The sequence below is a fragment of the Corythoichthys intestinalis genome, chromosome 1 (assembly GCF_030265065.1).
Source record: "Corythoichthys intestinalis isolate RoL2023-P3 chromosome 1, ASM3026506v1, whole genome shotgun sequence".
Taxonomy (NCBI): domain Eukaryota; kingdom Metazoa; phylum Chordata; class Actinopteri; order Syngnathiformes; family Syngnathidae; genus Corythoichthys; species Corythoichthys intestinalis.
This window is the reverse complement of record NC_080395.1, coordinates 55,845,719-55,867,692: the sequence shown is the minus strand read 5'-3', so window position 1 is coordinate 55,867,692 and position 21,974 is coordinate 55,845,719. Positions and strand designations below refer to the sequence as shown.

Genomic DNA, 21,974 nt, shown 5'->3' with positions numbered 1-21,974 from the left:
TAAATGTCTGCGTCATCTCCGTGTCAGTCTACCCTGTAAATTACTTTCACATATCAGGGCTGCCCATTCAAATACCGGGATTTAAACGGTGTTCAGGTGTATGTGAAAGGGTTCTAAGTATTAGGGAAACAACTTCCACTCTAAAAACAAAACAAAGAATGGATACAATATGCTCTACGAATGGGTCAGAGACCTAATGAACTTTAGGACAGCTCACTCCCCCAAGACATACTGAAAGAATTACAACTCAACAACTTAATTGCAGCCGTAATTAGAAATTAAACTTAAGTGCTGGAAATGACAATTGAGGGGTTTCTCGGGGCAAACCACTGCACTTCCTGCCAGGCGTAAAACATGTCTCATAGTAGGGCAGGCCTATCCTCCACAGCCTCCTGATAGCATCACGGTATTTCAAGGAAACAACCAAAGTTAACTTTTCAACATACTTTTCTCTAACCTCTTGTCTCACGCACTGTTTTCTTGTCTGTTAAAACCAGGAGATTTCATCCAAGTGTTAACATGTATGCAGGTTGTGTGAAGCTAATTCAGCCACTTGAAAGTGTATAATCTCCAAACGTTAGAATGTTGGTGGCCAGATCAACAACTGGCCTTGGACCTGTGTGAAAGCTGCTGTAAACAAGCAATAAATGTGTTAGCGTTAGCATCAGCAGAGACTTTTTAGACTTCACAGGCAGCCTGTTTGCTCTCACGGTCACCTTGGTCACGAGACATTTAACCACAGCCTTTCAGTTAAGGACAACAATGATGGTCACACATTACTTGGACACACTAGTCGCACACATATAGAAGGGCAAACAAGATGTGGAGAAGATTTTTCACGTGTTGAAAAGGCTGAGTGATGAATGTGTGTTTTCAGCTAGGTTAGCGTACTGGCACTTTCTTGAATTGGGCAAAAGTGTTTAGACACCATACTGGAGGAAGAGTTTAATGTGTATCAGGAAAAAAAATCCTCAAAGAGATTGGTGTAAAACAATCTTCCACACCAACTCCATCAAAGCATGACTTTTTGAACCTTGGGTCACAAATTCAGTCATGCAAGAACTCAAAATCCTCTTAGATAAGTCGAAATGATAGCATATTGGTTAAGAAAAAGAATTATGAAGGACAGAATTATCCATCACCACTCCAACTGATGAATTCCTTTTGCAAACATGACCATATTTCAACAATATCACAACTTGATATTGCAGGTGTTTGCTTACTCATCAGTATTTCTGATGTTTGTCTGCCCTCCCCCTGCCTCACTGCTCAGTTATTGTACCCTCAAAAGTGAGAGGGACAGGCAGCCTTTGTGTGAAGACGGAAAAACTTTGAAGAGTTTCTCCACATGAATTAACTCAAACAGTGACGTTACAGCCCATTAAGAAGGCTATTCATTGTGCAAGGGAAACAGCTTGACAAATTAAAACACACACGCACAAATGCTTGTGCACACATTAGCGTGCACTTACTCAAACACAACACAACACAGACTGCTCTTTGTCACCCAGTCTCTGTCACTTTGTGTTCATGTAGTCCAGAAGAGAAGACGCAAGCCACTTTCACTTGTGTACAGACACAAGGTAAGTGACTCTATTCTGGTGTCAGAGCCAATGTCACGCAGGCTGTATAATGCACCCACTGCATGTTGCAGGTGTCCACTTTACCATCTTAACCTACAACACCTCTCAACATGCATTTCTTGAGCATAAGATCCAAACATATTGTGAATTTATGCCAAAACGAATATCATATTTAGTAAACATCGACTTCAAACTGTAAAAAACAAAACACAAACTCCACATGTAGGCATTTCAACAAACCTGAAAAACTGACTCAACCTGCTCAAGAAAGCCTCCCTAACTTCTTAAGTAAGACATTGATTTTCCTGCAATTGTAAGTGAACCAACCTCATAAGTGCTGCAAGATGTCCAAGAAGAGCCGAAAAAGGATGGGCAGCAGAGTGCCATGCCATGCCGAGACATCATCAGGCTAAGAGGGGTGGTGTGCTACTCTAAGGGGGAGGGACTTGGCATCATGTCAAAGTAGGGAGAGAAGGGAGGGCGGACAACCAGTGATTAGCAGCCTATGTGCTGCCAGTCAAAGCTTTTCTACAATCTAAAAAGTTTAGCATTTGTAATTTACATAGGCATTCTATTCTTTGATATATTTCATTCTCAATTATAGTTGGTTATGTATACATGTTGGGCCTGTATACAGTCAGGACCCCATATCTAATGGCGGGTAATGAGTTTATACTGTTAACACTAAGACTCAAAGCCCTGGCCTAGTGATTAATAATAGAATATATTTAAACATGGGTCAAACTGAATATATTGCACTGCAATGCCATTCACTGTGTATGCGTTTTATTAAAATTCGTTCTTAAAAGTTGGGAATCACACAATGACAGGAAAAGAATGTTTCATGGGTGAAACGATCTCAATTTCATGCTTATGATTTACAGTCATTTCTGATTTGATATTGTATTGTGGTTTTCCTCTTCCATTAAATGAATATTGTATAACGGCAGAATCAAAGCTATTCAAACTAAACAGAAGATATGTCACTGCTTGACATGACACCTACCTTTGTTTAGCTGTGTGCTGGCTTTGGTCTTGTCACTGAAGGCCTGGCTGCGTCTATTTCCAGCACCACTGACCAAGCCTCGTGGAGTGGTGTCACCGCCCGCAGTGGACACTCTCGCTGAGGGGCCAGGAAGTCTGACCAGAACCGAATAAGTGAAAACAGAATAAAGTGAATAGAGTCTACAACATCACAAATCCTATATCAATCAATTCATTCATTCATTTATTTTCCATTCCGCTTATCCTCAGGGCGGATAATTTACGGAATAAATTTAATTAAAACATTTTGCCAAATGAGTACACAATGCAAAGTGTGGACCAATGCACACATGGTTTAGTTCAGGGGTTGCTCATTGTAATTGGCTCTTAGATCTACTTTTCAGGGAGACAACATCCTGCAAGCTACCTTAACAGCAGGGGGGTTGTGAATGTACATAATTATGTTGTGTGAGCAACATATGAGTGTGCATTTAAAAAGACACTGTGTGTGTATATATATATATATATACTGTATATATATATATGTGTGTGTATATACATACAGTAGTGGTCAAAAGTTTACATACACTTGTGAAGAACAATGTCATGGCTCTCTTGAGTTTCCAGTTATTTCTACAACTCTGATTTTTCTCTGATAGAGTGATTGGAACAGATACTTCTTTGTCACAAAAAACATTCATGAAGTTTGGTTCTTTTATGACTTTATTATGGGTGAACAGAAAAAAGTGATCAAATCTGCTGGGTCAAAAATATACATACAGCAGCGCTAATATTTGGTAACATGTCCCTTGGCCATTTTCACTTCAATTAGGCGCTTTTGGTATCCATCCACCAGCTTCTTGCAAGCTTCTGGTTGAATCTTTGACCACTCCTCTTGACAGAATTGGTGCAGTTCAGTTAAATTTGATGGCTTTCTGACATGGACTTGTTTGTTCAGCATTGTCCACAAGTTCTCAATGGGTTTTAAGTCAGGACTTTGGGAAGGCCATTCAAAACCTTAATTCTAGCCTGATTTAGCCATTCCATTACCATTTTTGATGTGTGTTTGGGGTCATTGTCCTGTTGGAACACCCAACTGCGCCCAAGACCCAATCTTCGGGCTGATGACGTTTGGTTATCTTGAAGAATTTGAAGGTAATCCTCCTTCTTCATTATCCCATTTACTCTCTGTAAAGCACCAGTTCCATTGCAAGCAAAACAGCCCCACAGCATAATACTACCACCACCGTGCTTGACGGTAGGCATGGTGTACTTGGGGTTAAAGGCCTCACCTTTTCTCCTCCAAACATATTGCTGGGCATTGTGGCCAAACAGCTCGATTTTTGTTTAGTCTGACCAGAGAACTTTCCTCCAGAAGGTCTTATCTTTGTCCATGTGATCAGCAGCAAACTTCAGTCGAGCCTTAAGGTGCCGCTTTTGGAGCAAGGGCTTCCTTCTTGCACGGCAGCCTCTCAGTCCATGGAGATGCAAAACACGCTTGACTGTGGACACTTGCCACGTTTACATGGAGCCAAATATTCAAATTACAATCGGAATATTTGTTCAAACCGAATAAATGTGTTCCATATAAACACCTCATTCGGAATGAACAGGCCCAAACCGAATGGAATTTCATTCCGATTCACAGGGGTGGAATATTCCTTTTCCCAAACCGATTAGAAGTAAAATTATATCATGTAAACAGGGAAGCGGAATGGTGTCTGGTTGCGTTCTTTCTGCGCATGCTCCGTACTGACTTGGTGACGTCACTTGGTGACGTAAGTAACGTCACTTGCAACATGGCTTCCAAGCACACGCACAGCGCACCCACACAACTTTTTAAATGAACGGCGTGTCATTCTGAAGTTTTGTTTCCACTCGAAAAGTTAAAACAGCAGCTGATCTGACGATCGATCTCCATGTTTTGCAACGTGATTCTTTGTTTTGATTAATCTGCGCATGTCAGACGGCAGTTGTCAAACGTCCTTTCGGAATAAAGGCAGACACATGTAAACGCTGGATCGGAATAGATGAAGCGACATGTAAATAGCTGATGTGAAATTTCCATTCGGAATGATTTGAATCGGTATGAATAAAAGTCAGCATGTAAACGTGGCTACTGACACCTGTGTTCCAGCAGCTTCTAATTCTTGGCAGATCTGCTTTTTGGTGATTCTCGGTTGAATCTTCACCCTCCTGACTAATTTTCTCTTGCGCTTGCGTTTTCTTCCTGATCGTGGCAGTGACAAAACAGTGCCATGCACTTTATACTTGCAAACAATTGTTTGCACTGTTGCTCTTGGGACCTGCAGCTGCTTTGAAATGGCTCCAAGTGACTTTCCTGACTTGTTCAAGTCAATGATTCGCTTTTTCAGATCCATGTATGTATATTTTTGACCCAGCAGATTTGATCACTTTTTCTGTTAACCCATAATAAAGTCATAAAAGAACCAAACTTCATGAATGTTTTTTGTGACAAATAAGTATCTGTTCCAATCACTCTATCGGAGAAAAATCAGAGTTGTAGAAATAACTGGAAGAGAGCCATGACATTATGTTCTTCACAAGTGTACAGTGCCTTGCAAAAGTATTCGGCCCCCTTGAACCTTGCAACCTTTCGCCACATTTCAGGCTTCAAACATAAAGATATAAAATTTTAATTTTTTGTCAAGAATCAACAACAAGTGGGACACAATCGTGAAGTGGAACAAAATTTATTGGATAATTTAAACCTTTTTTAACAAATAAAAAACTGAAAAGTGGGGCGTGCAATATTATTCGGCCCCCTTGCGTTAATACTTTGTAGCGCCACCTTTTGCTCCAATTACAGCTGCAAGTCGCTTGGGGTATGTTTCTATCAGTTTTGCACATCGAGAGTAGTGCTGCAATGATTAATCGATTAACTCGAGTATTCGATTAGAAAAAAATATTCGAATTAAATTTTGTTGCCTCGAGTATTCGTTTAAGTGGTGTTGTTTATTTTTAAAGTGTTTGCAGACCTCTGGTCTGCCTCTTTTCAGATGGCTGAATCCAACTGCTCCCTGTTAAGACCAACGTAAGCCAAGTTTTTGTTTGAGCTAATGTTTTTTAATGCATTCATGATTTAGTTTATAGGTGTAATTAGCTATTTTTTGTGGGAATATGCGTCAGAACCATTTTTTTAGAGCATTGTAAAAAAAAAAAAAATCGCATTTTATCGCATTTAAGATAGTGGACTTTTTCTATGTAAGTTAGCCTATTGTTCTTTTGTTTTACATTGATCCTTATTTTTTAAAATTTATACTGTTTGAGGCTTGATCAGGTATTTTAATTTTTCATGTTCCTTATCTAATTACTCGATTATCCGAAATAACTAGTCCAATTGTTGGCTGTTTTCAACAATATACATCAAAAATAAAGACATTGATTGACTGAAAATGGTTCAAGATTAGATGAAATGTCTTGTTTTCTCATGTATATTTATAATTGCTCTTCACCTAAAATTATATTTATTTTATCCGATTAATCGATTAATCGAAAGAATTTTCAGTCGATTACTCGATTACTAAAATATTCGATAGCTGCAGCCCTAATCGAGAGACTGACATTCTTGCCCATTCTTCCTTGCAAAACAGCTCGAGCTCAGTGAGGTTGGATGGAGAGTGTTTGTGAACAGCAGTCTTCAGCTCTTTCCACAGATTCTCGATTGGATTCAGGTCTGGACTTTGACTTGGCCATTCTAACACCTGGATACGTTTATTTTTTAACCATTCCATTGTAGATTTGGCTTTATGTTTTGGATCATTGTCCTGTTGGAAGATAAATCTCCGTCCCAGTCTCAGGTCTTGTGCAGATACCAACAGGTTTTCTTCCAGAATGTTCCTGTATTTGGCTGCATCCATCTTCCCGTCAATTTTAACCATCTTCCCTGTCCCTGCTGAAGAAAAGCAAGCCCAAACCATGATGCTGCCACCACCATGTTTGACAGTGGGGATGGTGTGTTCAGGGTGATGAGCTGTGTTGCTTTTACGCCAAACATATCGTTTTGCATTGTGGCCAAAAAGTTCAATTTTGGTTTCATCTGACCAGAGCACCTTCTTCCACATGTTTGGTGTGTCTCCCAGGTGGCTTGTGGCAAACTTTAAACGAGACTTTTTATGTATATCTTTGAGAAATGGCTTTCTTCTTGCCACTCTTCCATAAAGGCCAGATTTGTGCAGTGTACGACTGATTGTTGTCCTATGGACAGACTCTCCCACCTCAGCTGTAGATCTCTGCAGTTCATCCAGAGTGATCATGGGCCTCTTGGCTGCATCTCTGATCAGTTTTCTCCTTGTTTGAGAAGAAAGTTTGGAAGGACGACCGGGTCTTGGTAGATTTGCAGTGGTCTGATGTTCCTTCCATTTCAATATGATGGCTTGCACAGTGCTCCTTGAGATGTTTAAAGCTTGGGAAATCTTTTTGTATCCAAATCCGGCTTTAAACTTCTCCACAACAGTATCTCGGACCTGCCTGGTGTGTTCCTTGGTTTTCATAATGCTCTCTGCACTTTAAACAGAACCCTGAGACTATCACAGAGCAGGTGCATTTATACAGAGACTTGATTACACACAGGTGGATTCTATTTATCATCATCAGTCATTTAGGACAACATTGGATCATTCAGAGATCCTCACTGAACATCTGGAGTGAGTTTGCTGCACTGAAAGTAAAGGGGCCGAATAATATTGGACGCCCCACTTTTCAGTTTTTTATTTGTTAAAAAAGTTTAAATTATCCAATAAATGTTGTTCCACTTCACGATTGTGTCCCACTTGTTGTTGATTCTTGACAAAAAAAAAAAAAATTTATATCTTTATGTTTGAAGCCTGAAATGTGGCGAAAGGTTGCAAGATTCAAGGGGGCCAAATACTTTTGCAAGGCACTGTATATACACACACATATATATATATATATGTTAGGGCTGTCAAAATTATCGCGTTAACGGGCGTTAATTAATTTTTTAAATTAATCACGTTAAAATATTTGACACAATTAACGCAGATGTCCCGCTCAGACAGATTTAAATGACAGTACAGTGAAACGCTTACTTGTTGTTATGGAGTTTTGCCGCCCTCTGCTGGCGCTTGGGTGATACACTGCCAATGGGAAAAACCCATTGGCAGTGTATCAAATACTTGTTCTCCTCACTGTAAGTATCGTTTAGTGAAAGGAATATTATTTTTGTTGTGCTATCTCTCCAAAAAAAAAATAATGTTCACAAAAAGAAAAGCACTTCAGTCTATAGTAATGAGGCCCTATTCTGACATAGTTTAACAACAATGCAAAATGAACTGGCATTCCATATCAAAATAGCTATGCAAAATACACGTAAAACTTAGACTTTGGTCACTCTATTTTTATTATATTAACTCTACTTTTGATTGAAAATTTTACAAATTTTATTAAAACGAAAACATGAAGAGGGGTTTTAATATAAAATTACTAGCCTGGCTCTGCCAGACTATTCTCCCTGTATTTTTCCAACACTGAGAGAAATAGTCTGGGAACCATCCCATTAACGGCCTTTTCGAGCAGATACAAAATCAATCGACAAATCAGATTCGTTTATTTGTGTGACGTGTTCTTCACGAGCAACGTCACACTTGCGCGTCGAAAGTCGTCTCTTCAACAACACAGATGGTGAACGGCAGAGCCGAGAATATGTTCCAATCCACGGTAAAATCAGTTTTAAATGACCAAAAACACATCGACACGAGTCATTGACAACAGTCTGTCTCGCGCTAGCCATGTCGAATAAACTCCGCTCTCTTCGTATGTTTACTTCTGTGCGTAAGTCCCTCGTCCTGCCGTCGCCATTTTACTAACGTCACGTCTGCCCGTCGCTGATTGGTCCACTCCGCTGTCTGTTTGCTGTGGCTTGCTCCGCCCTGGAAATTGTTTCCGTGGGAATGGTGGCCAGACTCAATAGCTGGAACAGCGTTGAGTCTGGTGTACCAGGCTATAAAATTACTATAACTTGTAACTATAACATTTATCGTTTAAGAACTACAAGTCTTTCTATCCGTGGATCACTTTAACAGAAGAATGTTAATGCCATTTGTGGATTTATTGTTACAATAAACAAATACAGTATTTATGTACAGTATGTTGTATGTATATATCCGTCGTGTGTCTTATCTTTCCATTCCAACAATAATTTACAGAAAAATATGGCATATTTTAGAGATGGTTTGAATTGCGATTAATTACGATTAATTAATTTTTAAGCTGTAATTAACTCGATTACAAATTTTAATCGTTTGACAGCCCTAATATAAATATATATATATATATATATATATATATATATATATATATATATATATATATATATATACAGTGGGGAGAACAAATATTTGATACACTGCCAATGGGAAAACCCATTAGCAGTATATATATATATAGCACTGTATATACTGTATATATATATATATATATATATATGTATATATATATATATATATATATATGTATATATATATTGGGATGGTGGGAGCTACCCACACTAGCGGTGAGATCGACTTAATGGGCACCCCAGGTTTAGTTGCAATCGTTTAATAAGAGTAATACAGTACAAGGAAGCATGACATCGTTATGCTTTCAGTTAGAATATAGGAAACGATGCAGAAAAACAAAAAAAAACAAAGACGCCAACAGTGAGCCTACATGGCATGTATGTATTATGACAAGATGTCAAAATTTAGAATAATATACTCTTATTTCCCAGGGTCATTTATGCATAATTTAAATTTGTACTCCTATTAATTTTTACCAAACAAAGACCAAAGGAGACAAAACATTTACTGCAATTGTGCAGTCCTCACTTAGAGTTTATGACACATTAATTTCTAAAAGAGAAAAAGGTGGCACTCTTGTCTTGCAATTCATCTAAGCCAAAGCACACTAGACAATGAAATTTTAATTCATCCTGGTAACATCATCACTCTGAGACAGTCAGGAAGATGCTGATAAGCAGTTTATACATATTAGTAATATGGCCCTTTCCAAATTGCTTTTCACGTTGACTGACTGATTCTGCCTGCAAAGTAATTGGCGGTATCATAAATATTGATATGCGTGTCCTGGAGTCATTTGACTTTAATTACTAAGGGATAGAGCATTTGCAGGGTGTAGATGCAAAAAATGTAATGGATTGAGAATTGAAAATAATGCTTTGTTTGCTGAAATCATTGGCCGTATTTTCTTCAAACAAATACAGTAACTGGGGATCACAAACATACTGTTCAAAAGTGTATAAAAATCTTAAAAGCTGCATATGTGTCCTTTAAAATGTTAAATATTGTAAGCACTCAATGCTAATGATTTTTTTCTCAAAATATTTCAGTCCGTTTATTTAGCTAGTTTTATGCATCTTTGAAGTGTCACTGAAATAAAATACATGCTGCAATAGACTTTATCTTCTCTTGTAGTTATAGAGATGTGCCAGCAGATGGTGTAATTGCATGGGTATGGGAAAACAGCTTGTTCAGGATGCAGGTGCAATGCAAACTGAATGTGGAATGGGCAGCATGCATTTATTTAAAAATACAAAATAAAAATAATAATCTCAAAATATTATATGGTAAACATGCATCCTCACTGGGATAATTCTGCGCATTCCAGGCACTAAGTCTCTGTTAATTATTAAGGCTGCATTATATGTATGGGGACTTGCTTGCAACCCCCCATCCGAAACACACACGCAAATGCACGATTATTCAAGGGTTATCTAAAGGTCTTCCGCAGTCCATTTAGCAGGCTCGCCAAATGAAGCATGCTGCTAGACAGACAGAGGAGTCCCAAAATGTAGCCCCAAGGTTTTACAACCAGTTTAGCACTCATGCATTTTAGATGGTGCTTGTAGTAGAGCCTGTCTTTAAACAGAGACAAGGAAATGGGAATAATGGGGCAAAATAAATACTTGTCTTTATATAGGGGCAATGATCATGCTACTTTTTCCAAGAGATGAGCAATAGGTGCGGAAGAGGAAAGAGAGGTTGAGCAAAGACACAGAAGAATGCAGTAGAATCTAACCTAGAGGTCTTTTTCTGACCAAGGGAAAACTTGAGTAGTTTACTCTGAGAGCCAATCCTAGAGGAAAAGAAATATGCGAAAGAGGAAGAAAGGTCAGGTCCACATTTATATATGAAAAGAAGTGTGAGCAGGAAGACAGATATGACAAAGTGATGGGCGAGATAAAGTGACAGACTTCATAAAGACAGTGTCATGATTTTGTATACAACTTTTAAATTAATTTGAAGAGTGTTTTGGAATTGGCTGGCAGGTCCCTAATGTCTCACCTGGACTGCATCTCGGCCTGTGCTGCTTTCTGGGTTGATGGGGCAAGAGTCCCATGCGTAGACTGGCTCAGCTGAGCTGGGGCACTGCTCTGCTGGCTCAGGGGAGGGTGGGAGCTCCGAGGCTGTGTTGTAGGGGGGAGGACAGGCTGGGCGTTGTGTCGCTGGGACTGCTGCTGCTGTTGCTGCTGCTGTTTGAACCGGGACAAGCTGAAGAAGAGGCCAAGGATGGCTTTTAGATTGCCATTTCGAATCTCTGAGGGTCAGATGACAGAAAATGTGCCACATTAAAATACTTAAAGGTGAACACCAAAAAGGCAATACGATGTTGCTCTGAACAAAAGAAAGAATGCTGTAATCAGTAGAACTAGTCAAAATGTTTAATGTCTGACAATATGACTTCAGCGTTGTGAGCACACTTGCAGGGATTTGGAATTTGAATGTACGCACTGGAGTTCGCATTACTATCTCCATGCTTGCAAATTTTTTGAGGCGAATGTTCCAAAAACCATGCATGCTTATGCAGTGGTACCTCCACATACGAAGTTAATTCGTTCCAGGACCTTGTTTGTAAGTCGAAATGGCCGCACGTCGAGCAGGATTTTCCATAAGAATACATTTTAATTCAATTCATTCATTCCACAGCCTTCCAGAAAACCTACTATAAATCCTTAATAAATATTGCTGGTACTATTGCAAAGAGCAAAACAAATAAATTAGGAATAGAAATAGGAATAATGATATAATAATACTAATAATAATAATATCACCTGTAATAATGCAATGAATCGGGTTGTAATGTGGCGACTGTGTTTTGCGTGGTGTACCAGAACGCACCGCGTGGCCGACGTGACAGTGAGAGAGGACTTTTTACTTTCACTTTTCATGTTCATCTGCGGCGGACAGTAGGCATGTTGTGCTGCACAAGTTCTGTAATAAATGATTAAAAACCTGATGAAGCTGGCGATTTTTTTGGCGATGTTACAATCATAATAATGGTCACCTAAACTTATGAAGACTGGCAAACAGAGGTCAGAGGAGGCCCATCAAGATCGTAGACATTCTACGGCCGTATTGTCGAGCCAGTTGACAGACGCGCACACCACACTCATATTTTTCTATCATTTCCGTCTTCATGTCAATGGTAAGGCTAACCTTTTTCTTTTTTTCACCACCTGCACTAATACTCTTGGAACCCAAACAAACTGCTGCGCTGTCATAAATCGTCGTATTTCGAGCATGTTGACGGATGTACAAAACATGGCGAGTCAAATTTTACATCGGATGTCAAAAAGATCGTATGTCGAAGCGATCATATGTTGAGGTACCACTGTACTATCATTCATTCATTCATCTTCTGTACTGCTTATCCTCATGATGGTAACAGAGGTGTTGGAGCCTATCCCAGCTAACGATGGGCGGTAGGCAGGGTACACCCTGAAGTGGTTGTCAGTCAATCGCAGGGCACACAAAGACAAAAAAAACAAAACACTCACAACCACATCTATGGAGAATTTGGAGAGTTGAATTACCCTACCATACATGTTTTGGGGATGTGGGAGGAAGCCGGAGTACTCAGAGAAAACATGCAAATCCCACACTTTCTCGGGAGGTTGGGATTGAACCCTTGAACTCAGAACTGTGAGGCCGACATGCTAACCTAACCCACCTGTGCATGTTTGTACTATTAAAATAACTCAATTGTCCAAGGACCATAGGAGTAAATATAAGTGTTAGAGCTTGTTTGCATTTATGTGCTTGCCATTGGCTGGCGACCAGTCCAGGCTCCTCTCACCTAATGTCTGCTGGGATAGCTCCAGCTCATCTGTGACCTTTATAAGGACAAGTGCTATAATGCATTAATATCTGGATGGATGACTTCATTTCTAAACTGCTTTATTTATTACATGCAATTCCAAAGTAATCACGGTTCGTTCAGTGGAAACAGAAGCACATGTCCATGTCCAGCTTACCCTCAGCAGACAATCCCTGAGTGTTGACTCCTTTGGCTGCCAGGAAACTGAGGCAGGCGTCAATGTTTTCAATCTGCATAAGCAAAAACACATAGCAGCTGTAAAAAAAACATTTTGATTTCAATGTGCACATATTCACAAACTGTTTTCCTATGTAGCTATTTATTAACAACGGTAAATGGAACGAGAGTCTCACACCCAATCATGTGCATCAGCACAACACTTCAGCACTTCAGCCAATGGCCCAAGGGTGGTAACAGTAAGAAAATATAATTAAAACTACTGTAGCAAAGCCCATGAAGAATGGAGTGAGAGAAAAAAAAGAAGAAACCTGTAAGGTAATACCACGTGTTTGTCTCTGCTTAGCGCAAAAGGACAAACATCTGATCGGTTCCTTTGTATTTCAGAATAAGTAAAAAACAATTTTTAGAAAAATGCTACAATTACGGTGATAAGGAATGTAGCAATCCTCTTGTACTGCAGTATCATAAATACACGCAGCTTGCAATAACACAGTTAACCATAAAACAGGTCAAGGCAAATGATCTGAGCATGACCAAAGTTTTCTAACTGTAGTTTTCACAGGGGGAACGCCAAGCATTTAATATTCATATCCACCTGTATAAAGTGAAGCAAGGTCCAAAAACGTGTGCTTAAATGGTAGTTTGGTGTAGATAAGCTTGAGAGCCCTGACCCGGACCAATTGAACAAAGGTTCACCCATGCAATTAGACTGAATTCGTCACTGTTCCAAGAGTCGTCCTCAACAAATTGTGCCACTTTGTTCAATTTCTAGTTCCAGTTTAAACTAAAATGATCACATGCTGCCAAGTTTAAAAATTTAAGAGCATTTAAGAGCAAAGATATGAAACATGATGAATGAAATAAAACCATTTATTTTGGGGTCGGGGGTGCTAAACTTTGGCACCAGGCTTTCTGTGTTGAATTATTCATCTTCTTTCTTCCACACATTTTCTCTGGGTATTCTCATTGCCCTCAACAATACAGAAACCTGTAGACTAAGTAAATTATTAGACAAAAAAATGACTTGGTATCAGAGTGAATGTGAGCAATTGCTTGTCTGCATTTGATTAATGTCTCGCAAACATAGGCAACAAGTTCAGAAACGGGATAGTTGTGCGAATAAATATTAGTGTACAGTACACACAGCATAAATGCACTTATTGACACTTACGCATGTTTTGAGTATAAGTTGTATTTTCATGTATTTTTTTACTTCAATATTATTTTATGATGACTTACTAGTAGATGTACTTGTGAGAAGTCTATGAGAAGCTGCCCAATACTGGTGAGTAAAAATTCTGGCTTCTAACTAAGTTGAAACAATAACATAAGACATGTTGTCAGTGTGTGACCTCTGACTCTAGAGCAGCTGTTTGAGTGGCTGACATATGTCGTCTGTCGAAGTGAGGCAGGTTGGAGCAAGAAGAATGCAGGGTATGCAACAACCAAGAAACGCTGATGACACTTGAAAAATAATAACAATTTATAATGTTGTGCAATCAATCTCAGACTACCTAAAAAACTACACTACACTTACTACAGCAGTCAGCAGGGTATGTGCACCCCAACGATGATACCACAACAACAGTAACTGCTAGGCAGTCCTGCTCAAATGAACCCATGCCACACTTGTGGATATTAATATCTCAGCAGCTAGAAATATCGAAAGGCCTCACAGAAGAGGCTGAGGTAATAATAGCCTACATATGACACTAAAATACACTTCCTTACACATACGGAACTTTATTTGCATCTATTGCTGCTCTATCTCAACAGATAGGTAACAGAAATAATCGGTTTGTCATGTTCCTGATACTTAAACAACTAATCCTGATCTGCTCACGCCAGCGAGTGAAAGTCGGGCCAATGTTTATTCTGTATATCCTGGTAGCCTCTCTTTTTTTCCTCATCAGACACAGCTTTTTGTCATTTTTGGTGTTCTGCCATCTTTGAGGAATTCGTGCGAAAGCTTTCGCATCGACTTCTGTCCTTATAGTTAATGGGTAAAGGGGGAACTGACGTATGCCGTAAAGCAGTCAGCACATTTGGAGGTTTTTTTTTTTTGTGTGTGGCCGGGTTCGCGCCACCCTCCTCAAAGTTAATTAGTGCCGATGTAAGCGATACAGACCCCCTCAAGATATAAAACAGGTGTCATTCAACTAGTTGTCAGTCAACATACTGCATTACCACAAATGTTAGGAAAATATTTTATAAAGGTTGAAAAGTTACCTAGTGTTGCTTTAAAGGATAATGAAACTGGACTAATTCTAAGTAGCAGTAGACATTATCAAATATTTCTAAGACACATTGTATTTTATTAGGAAGAAATAGCCTTTCATATACTCTCCCACCCGATTTCGGTCCCTGACAAGTATAACTCGTCAGTTTTCCGGTCCCTAACAAGTATAACTCGTCAGTTTTCAAACAATACTATCTAGACAACAAAGACCGCAAACGATACCTATTTGCTTCGTTGGTAAAAACACTGTGCAGATTTAGAGTGACAATGCACAGAAGCTTAAGTCTGGTTAGTATAGGGTGACCATATTTTGATTTCCAAAAAAGAGGACACTCAGCCCGGCCTCAAGATACTTGAATTTTACTCGAAGTTCACGTAGAGATGCCTATATCACTTTAATATATTTAAAGTGTGCCCCCTCACTCTGGATGGAAAAATGCAGTTTGAAAAAATATATATATATATTTATAGAATGCAGACCCATGGAAATGTAGTCCAGTCAATACACATACACACAGTAGGCTATGTGCCAACTAAACATTTTGATAAATTACTATCACGACAATTGTCCTTGACGAATTGTTATTTCCATTGAATTGATATTCTCATTCAATGTCCTAGATTGCACACAAACAATAACTGAAATAAACTGACAAACTATTCAACCAGCATGTTTTCAAACGTAGCAGTTCAAAACTACGTTTCCCATAATGCCTAGCGTGGTTTAGCTTACTGATAGCCAGCTGAGGCAAAAATCATACTTTGACATAAAATTTTACAATCATCAGCAGCGCAACGATGCGACACCAAACGGGATTTTACAGTCAAAGCTCCGACAGAAGTCAACAGTTGCCATTATATACGTATTTATCGTAAAAAACTTAACAACTGGGCAGGCGTTGTGGCGAAATCGTCAACCCAGTAGATGGCGGTAATCCCTCATGATAGGGGTAAACTGCCAACAAAAACAAGAAGAACTACTCCTTCCCTCCCTACTACTAGGAGCCATGTCATCGCAGGCAGGCGCTGCCACCCAGCGGCCGGAGGGATTCTCTTCAAAATGATCCCGTGAAAAATCATAAAAAACGGACATTTTTATGAATTTATAAAACCCGCCCGGACGACGAGGATACTACGTGAAAGTAGGACTTGTCCGGGCAAAAGAGGACGTTTGGTCACCCTAGGTTAGTAGACTGAGAACGCAGTCCAATGAATGGCCACCCTAACGCAAAGTGGAACATATTTATATTCACTTAACATGCCTTGAAGGGTGGTTTTGTCCATCTGTGTTTCATCAAACCAGGCAAATGAACACATAATGCTTGTTCTTTCTGTGAGGTTCTGGCTCAGTCCAACATCCCTTTACGCTTTGGCAGGACATTTTCCGTTCCTTCATTTTAAGTATACAACGCAAACAAAAGTAATTGCATCATTTATTAATTCGGGATTCATTTCTTATAACCACTGGAATTTTACAATAATCTGACCAAAACGAAAGCAAGACGTGCTGCAACTTTCTAAAAACATGCATGCTAAGGTCTGAACACACTCAAGAAGACAGGGGCCATCTGGCAGTCAGGTGAGTGTTGGTGAGCGCCATTGGCCAAGTCAAAATTGGTAAATTAAACTCCATTCCGTTGCCATTCCAACCAGATTCATGTTTTGGGTAAATTAAATTAACTTTTTTTTAAGAGTAATAAATGAAAAGGGACATGGCTATTCTAAATATTAGATGTTTAGATAACACTACACAGTTTTGTGCACATCATGTGCGTTATGACAAATTTGGAGTGGGGCTGAAGGGATACAGACAACAAGAAGCAAAGGAGCGGCTAGTTGGTTGGACTCTGTTTAACGAGGATGTGACAGCTGAAAAAACAACTACTTCAACTTCGATAGCCAGCATGATAATGATTTAGTGTAAGAATGAGAACAGAGTAAAGCCGTTTATTCAATTGACTGGACATAATTCCATGTTTATTCATTTAGAGACAGAGATTAAACTAAGTGTTGGTAATTGGCAGGCGCTTCTAGAGCTTTTGAGCGCTCAAGCCCCACAGCAACGACATCAAGTACAGCTATCGTGGCTTTCTGCACCGCACCAATTACTTCTGCCAGTGAAACCCTTAAGTTGAGGGGGGGGGGTGCAACTGTGCATGCAAATGAGTGTGTGTTTGTATGTATGTGTGCAAATGCGCGTCTTCTTTGAGAGCACATTATTGTTATGTTTTTGCTAGTTGTTTTTAGAGAAAAAAAGAACCAAACATGAAGCAAACATTTGCATTGCTAATTGCGTATGTCGTGAACTTGCTTCACAATATCATAAAACCCAAATTAAGCATCCAAGAATCAAAACCTCCATTTATGGAAACTCAGAAGACATTCCCAGACTGACATAAATACATATTTGGCGCTAGAAGTTTATTTAGATCTTTTTGAAAACACTTTCTAGATAGCACTTGCTGGTACATTGAGAATGAGAAACTGCGAGACGGTTTCTCAATGATTCATTACGTTCTTTCGATACTGTATTTAATTCAAAGAGTCTAGTGGCACCATTATTTAGATTATGTTCAAGAGCAATCTACTATTGGGTAGCCCATTTGGCATATTTATTCATTTATTTATTTTAAACATAAGGTGGCTGATGATGTAATATGATGTTAGTTATGAATTTACACATTAATAGTGTGGCAGTAGTGAATCACAATGACGAGCTGACTCTACACTTCCAAAGCTCTACAGGCGTGTTGGGTACCTACCCTCATTGTATAAAGAGGCGTAGTTCGACATAACCAGGCTGTGATTAATATGCAGGCCACATACTCAGCATGTAAGCGTTATCTTGCAAATGTTGTACTGTATTTAGATGAAGGACCAAATTATGTGAAGTTCAAGTTGAATTCATGAAGGTAAAGTGTGGAACTTCAAGTTTAACCCTCACACCGCAGAAAAACATAAGACAAGGCCAATGCTATTGGATATTTTAACCACTATAACCTATGAACTGTTCTACAAATACATAGAGTACTTTAAACAGTATAACAAATACATTTATGCTTTTTTTCCCGCGCAAGTCACAGAACATCACGAATAGTTGAGGGTTTTTGATGATAAATCAGATTACATGTTCAAAACAAACATCAACGTTTAACTGTTAATTCAGAACTGCCAAATTGTGACTGTGAAAGGAAAGACAGTATAGGAACTAGAAACTGCAATTTCTGGAGAAATCATGATGGGGCTTTGCTGTGGTAGATACAGATGTATCAGGTCACTTCCTGTTGATTTGGGAACATTTGGGTGACAGGCCCTGTTGATATCAGGTTACTTCCTGTTGATTTGAGGACATTTGGCGGACACGTCCTGTTGATATCAGGTCACTTCCGGTTTATTTGGGGACATTTCGGGGGCACGTCCTGTTGCATGGCTGTCAATGGCATCGACTTACTTGGGCGCCATTTGAATGTCAATGGGCTGTCATGGTAAATGGTCAAAAATTGCAAGGACCTACTGTATGTTTTCCTGTCATTGAAAATGAATGGGAAATTTGGACGTACACGGCTGTCATTGGCATCCCATTAGAAATGAATGGGACAGTTTTTGGTGAATTTGAGGAGAACCGTCGGTTTTTGGCAATTTCTGGATACAACTTTTATGCCGCTTACCTTCCTGGAATTGTTTTTTATTTGTAAATTATGTGATTTGGTCAAAAATTGTAGGACTAGGTACATTTTTATTTATTTATTTATTTTTTTAACCCATGTTTATGGGCGAACAGAAAATTTTGGGGGGGGGGGGGCATTCGAAAAATTCCCTGCGTCGCGTGAAAATTCTGGTGATTTTGATATTTGAACGGTGACGGTCGGTCAAACGGTTTGGGCTGTGCCATACGCCGAAGAAACGGCATTAAAAAACAATAATGGAATTTTACTATCCGGGCCTTTGCCTTGCAAAGCCTCATCTAATTAAAGGTGCACTGATTGATCTGGCTGAGTTAATAAATTTGTCCGCCAAATGGGTCAAGAATTAGTTACCCAAATTAGCCCACTAGCATTTGGTCACGGACAGGTTGAAACAAGTTGTCAATAGGTTAAAGCGAGTAATCAGTACTTCAAAATGAGCTGGCGATACGTTAAAACGAGAAAGCCCTGGTAAAAATGTTTCACTAACACTGGCAGCTCTACTCCTCCGTAAATGTTCAGTGTTTTAAGGTAAAAAAAATATATTGATTGGCATTGCCTGCTGCTGTTAATGAAAAAATAAAATAAATAAATGGGCAAAAATCAAAATCGGCAGGTCAGGGTTTTAAAAACACCCTTAATCGGTCAGAAACGTGGGATTGGTACACCCCGAATAGGAATCATCCTCTATCTTGAACATTCTGCTTGATTGAATTGGCCCCTAACTTGTAAATAAAATCTCCACGTCAAACAGCAAGTTTGATCATTATTCCAAGTGACTGAGAGATAGAAAATAAATATAACTACTACTATTATCAATATTAACAAAAAAATTAACAACACATAATGTGAAAGGTGCAATTATGCATTAAAAAAGGAAACAATATTAGTGAGTGACTTATTTGATAATAAAATAGACTTCAACCTCCAGAGGCTTCATGGGCTCATGATGTTAATTGCAATGAAACAAAAGATTGGAATTTGACTTGGACATACATAAATACAACAACGAGGGATTTTGAGCAAAGAGAATGGTTTGGGATATCTATAGATAGGGTCATGTATGTGTATATGTGTGCATTTCAATGACAAAGGGAGCATTAGGGATCAGCTGTGCTTTTTGCCCCCTTTCAGTTGTTAACTATGGAGGTGTGTGTGTTTGTGCTTGTCACTCTCTGGTGCTTTTGAGAAGCTTCAGTAGTCTGGCTGGTGGCCAAAAATAGCCCCCTCAGCTGGCACACTGGCCCAATTTATGACCCATCACTTGCTGTGGAGGGCAGTCCTGCCTCGGGCCTCCTGTATCATTTCCTCGCTGGGGACCAATAACTGCAAAAATGCTGAAATCTCACTAAAACCATCCTAAATGTCATTGTGCACCAACCATAAAACTGTGGCCACGAGCATTCCTGCTTGTACTTGATATACTAGATATGGGAGGAATGTTCTCTCCAGCCAGTCTAATAAAATGCAACAATTCAAACTAAAAGTCAACGATAACTTCTTGCCTGAGCTTTTTGTTTTAATGGCCAGTAGCCTTCAAGGCCACAAAGGATAACATTTACCAAGCAGTCCCAAATGCTGGCAACTACCTTGTATACAGGTCATCAAAGAGGTGTGTACTTTCAAATAAATGTTCACACTTGCATTAGTGAATTTTCAGAACCAAAACAAACTAAAGGATCACTTACCATCTGAGAGCGGCTCTTGGGGCAGCCATTGATGTCATCTATCTTCTCATTGGCTAAGGACAGACAGAAAGAAGAGGAGGCAAAGACAGATGAGTAAAAGAAGAGAATGAAAGGCGTGTTCAGTGCTTATAATCCTTGTTTCATTCTCGGTAAAGATGTCTATGTGCCCCCTACACTCTCTGGATGAGTGAGGATAGCAGAGGTGCTCCAGCTGATCACTCAAACCCTCCTTGCCTCCCTGCCTGCTGAGAATTGAAACTCTATCTGGTCCGAGCAAATGTGAAGGAGCTGCTGAGGACCCGACTGAGATGGGAGTACTGCACTGCTGCTTGCTCTGCGGGGGCTTGTGATGTCAGGGATTCCTTCTGTCCCTTAAAGGCCCAGCCCACAACAGCTGAGACAAGGCCATCAGCTCAGTGTTGACAACTGTGCCAAAAGGACAGCATGCACAAGGAGGTCCAGCTCAGAAATCATGTGCATATCATCCAGCCTGCGGAAATATACTAATAGTCTTTGATACAGTCTTATTTATTATTTATTTTAAAGAAAAGCTGCAAATGGCTATTATAGTGAATCGCTATTGTTATTGACAAAAAAACTTTTATTATTCAGATTGTTTGTTTTCACAGGGATAAATTGCCTGCATAATATCTTTTAATATAGTGACTTGATACCGAATCAGTATTCCCATTCATATTTCATGTTAATGCGGGGACAAGGTGAGATGCCAAAAAAGAAATTTAATTCACTGTGATGCTGTTTAACACATCATAACATAGCATTAAGCCAGCCACAAACACCAAGGCAATACGCGGCACCACAAGATATTAATATTACTCATGATTACATCGTTATCGCTTACTATATAGCGGTGGGCCAATACATCAATTATTAGATTAATCGAGATTTGACACGTGGCGATTCGATTATGATTCATAAATGTTCAAAAACAATGATTTTCCCTAATACCTTAATGACAGACGCTGCTAGTGGAACTAAATTCAACACACGTCTGCCGCCCGGACAACTTAAAGTGCGTACGACAGGATAAAAAAAAAGTCTTAAATAGCGTTATTATGTAAATTAGAATCATATTTTGAGACCATTCGACGATATACAAAAATTTGGGAAAGCGCAGATGACGAGAAATTTTAATCTGCCGTTTAGCCACGCCTACCATTAGGGCTTTAGCGTCCTCAACAGAAGGATGACGTCAGCAGGGTCATGGTTTTATCTGATTTATGATTCAACCCATTGATTATTCAGAACGAGGATAATGCGACGAAGAGAGCTGCAAAATGTCATTTTTTCAGTCTCTCTACTCCGATATTTTTTACAGGATATTCTTTTTATCGAATAATTTTTCCCCAATTTCTAAATAAATGGTAATGTCATGACAAATAACAGTCTTGTACTATATGGAATATGAAATAATAAAAAATGCATTTTATTCAGTACGACATTGCAAAATTAGGAGCGCGTA

General features: G+C 39.3%; 1 protein-coding gene across 4 annotated transcripts in view; it reads right to left on the bottom strand.

Annotated features, from left to right (window-relative positions):
• nav2a (neuron navigator 2a) overlaps positions 1-21,974 on the bottom strand; it is a 141,898-nt gene that overhangs the window by 78,076 nt on the left and 41,848 nt on the right. For 3 of the 4 annotated variants that reach the window (XM_057831890.1, XM_057831898.1, XM_057831907.1), the window contains exons 3-7: positions 20,492-20,544; positions 12,859-12,931; positions 10,889-11,141; positions 10,623-10,679; positions 2,590-2,723 (exon numbers count right to left, since the gene is read on the bottom strand). In XM_057831890.1, coding sequence (XP_057687873.1) covers positions 2,590-2,723; positions 10,623-10,679; positions 10,889-11,141; positions 12,859-12,931; positions 20,492-20,544 — 570 coding nt within the window. The remainder of the gene's footprint in view (positions 1-2,589; positions 2,724-10,622; positions 10,680-10,888; positions 11,142-12,858; positions 12,932-20,491; positions 20,545-21,974) is intronic. The other variant, XM_057831917.1, reaches the window with a different exon arrangement.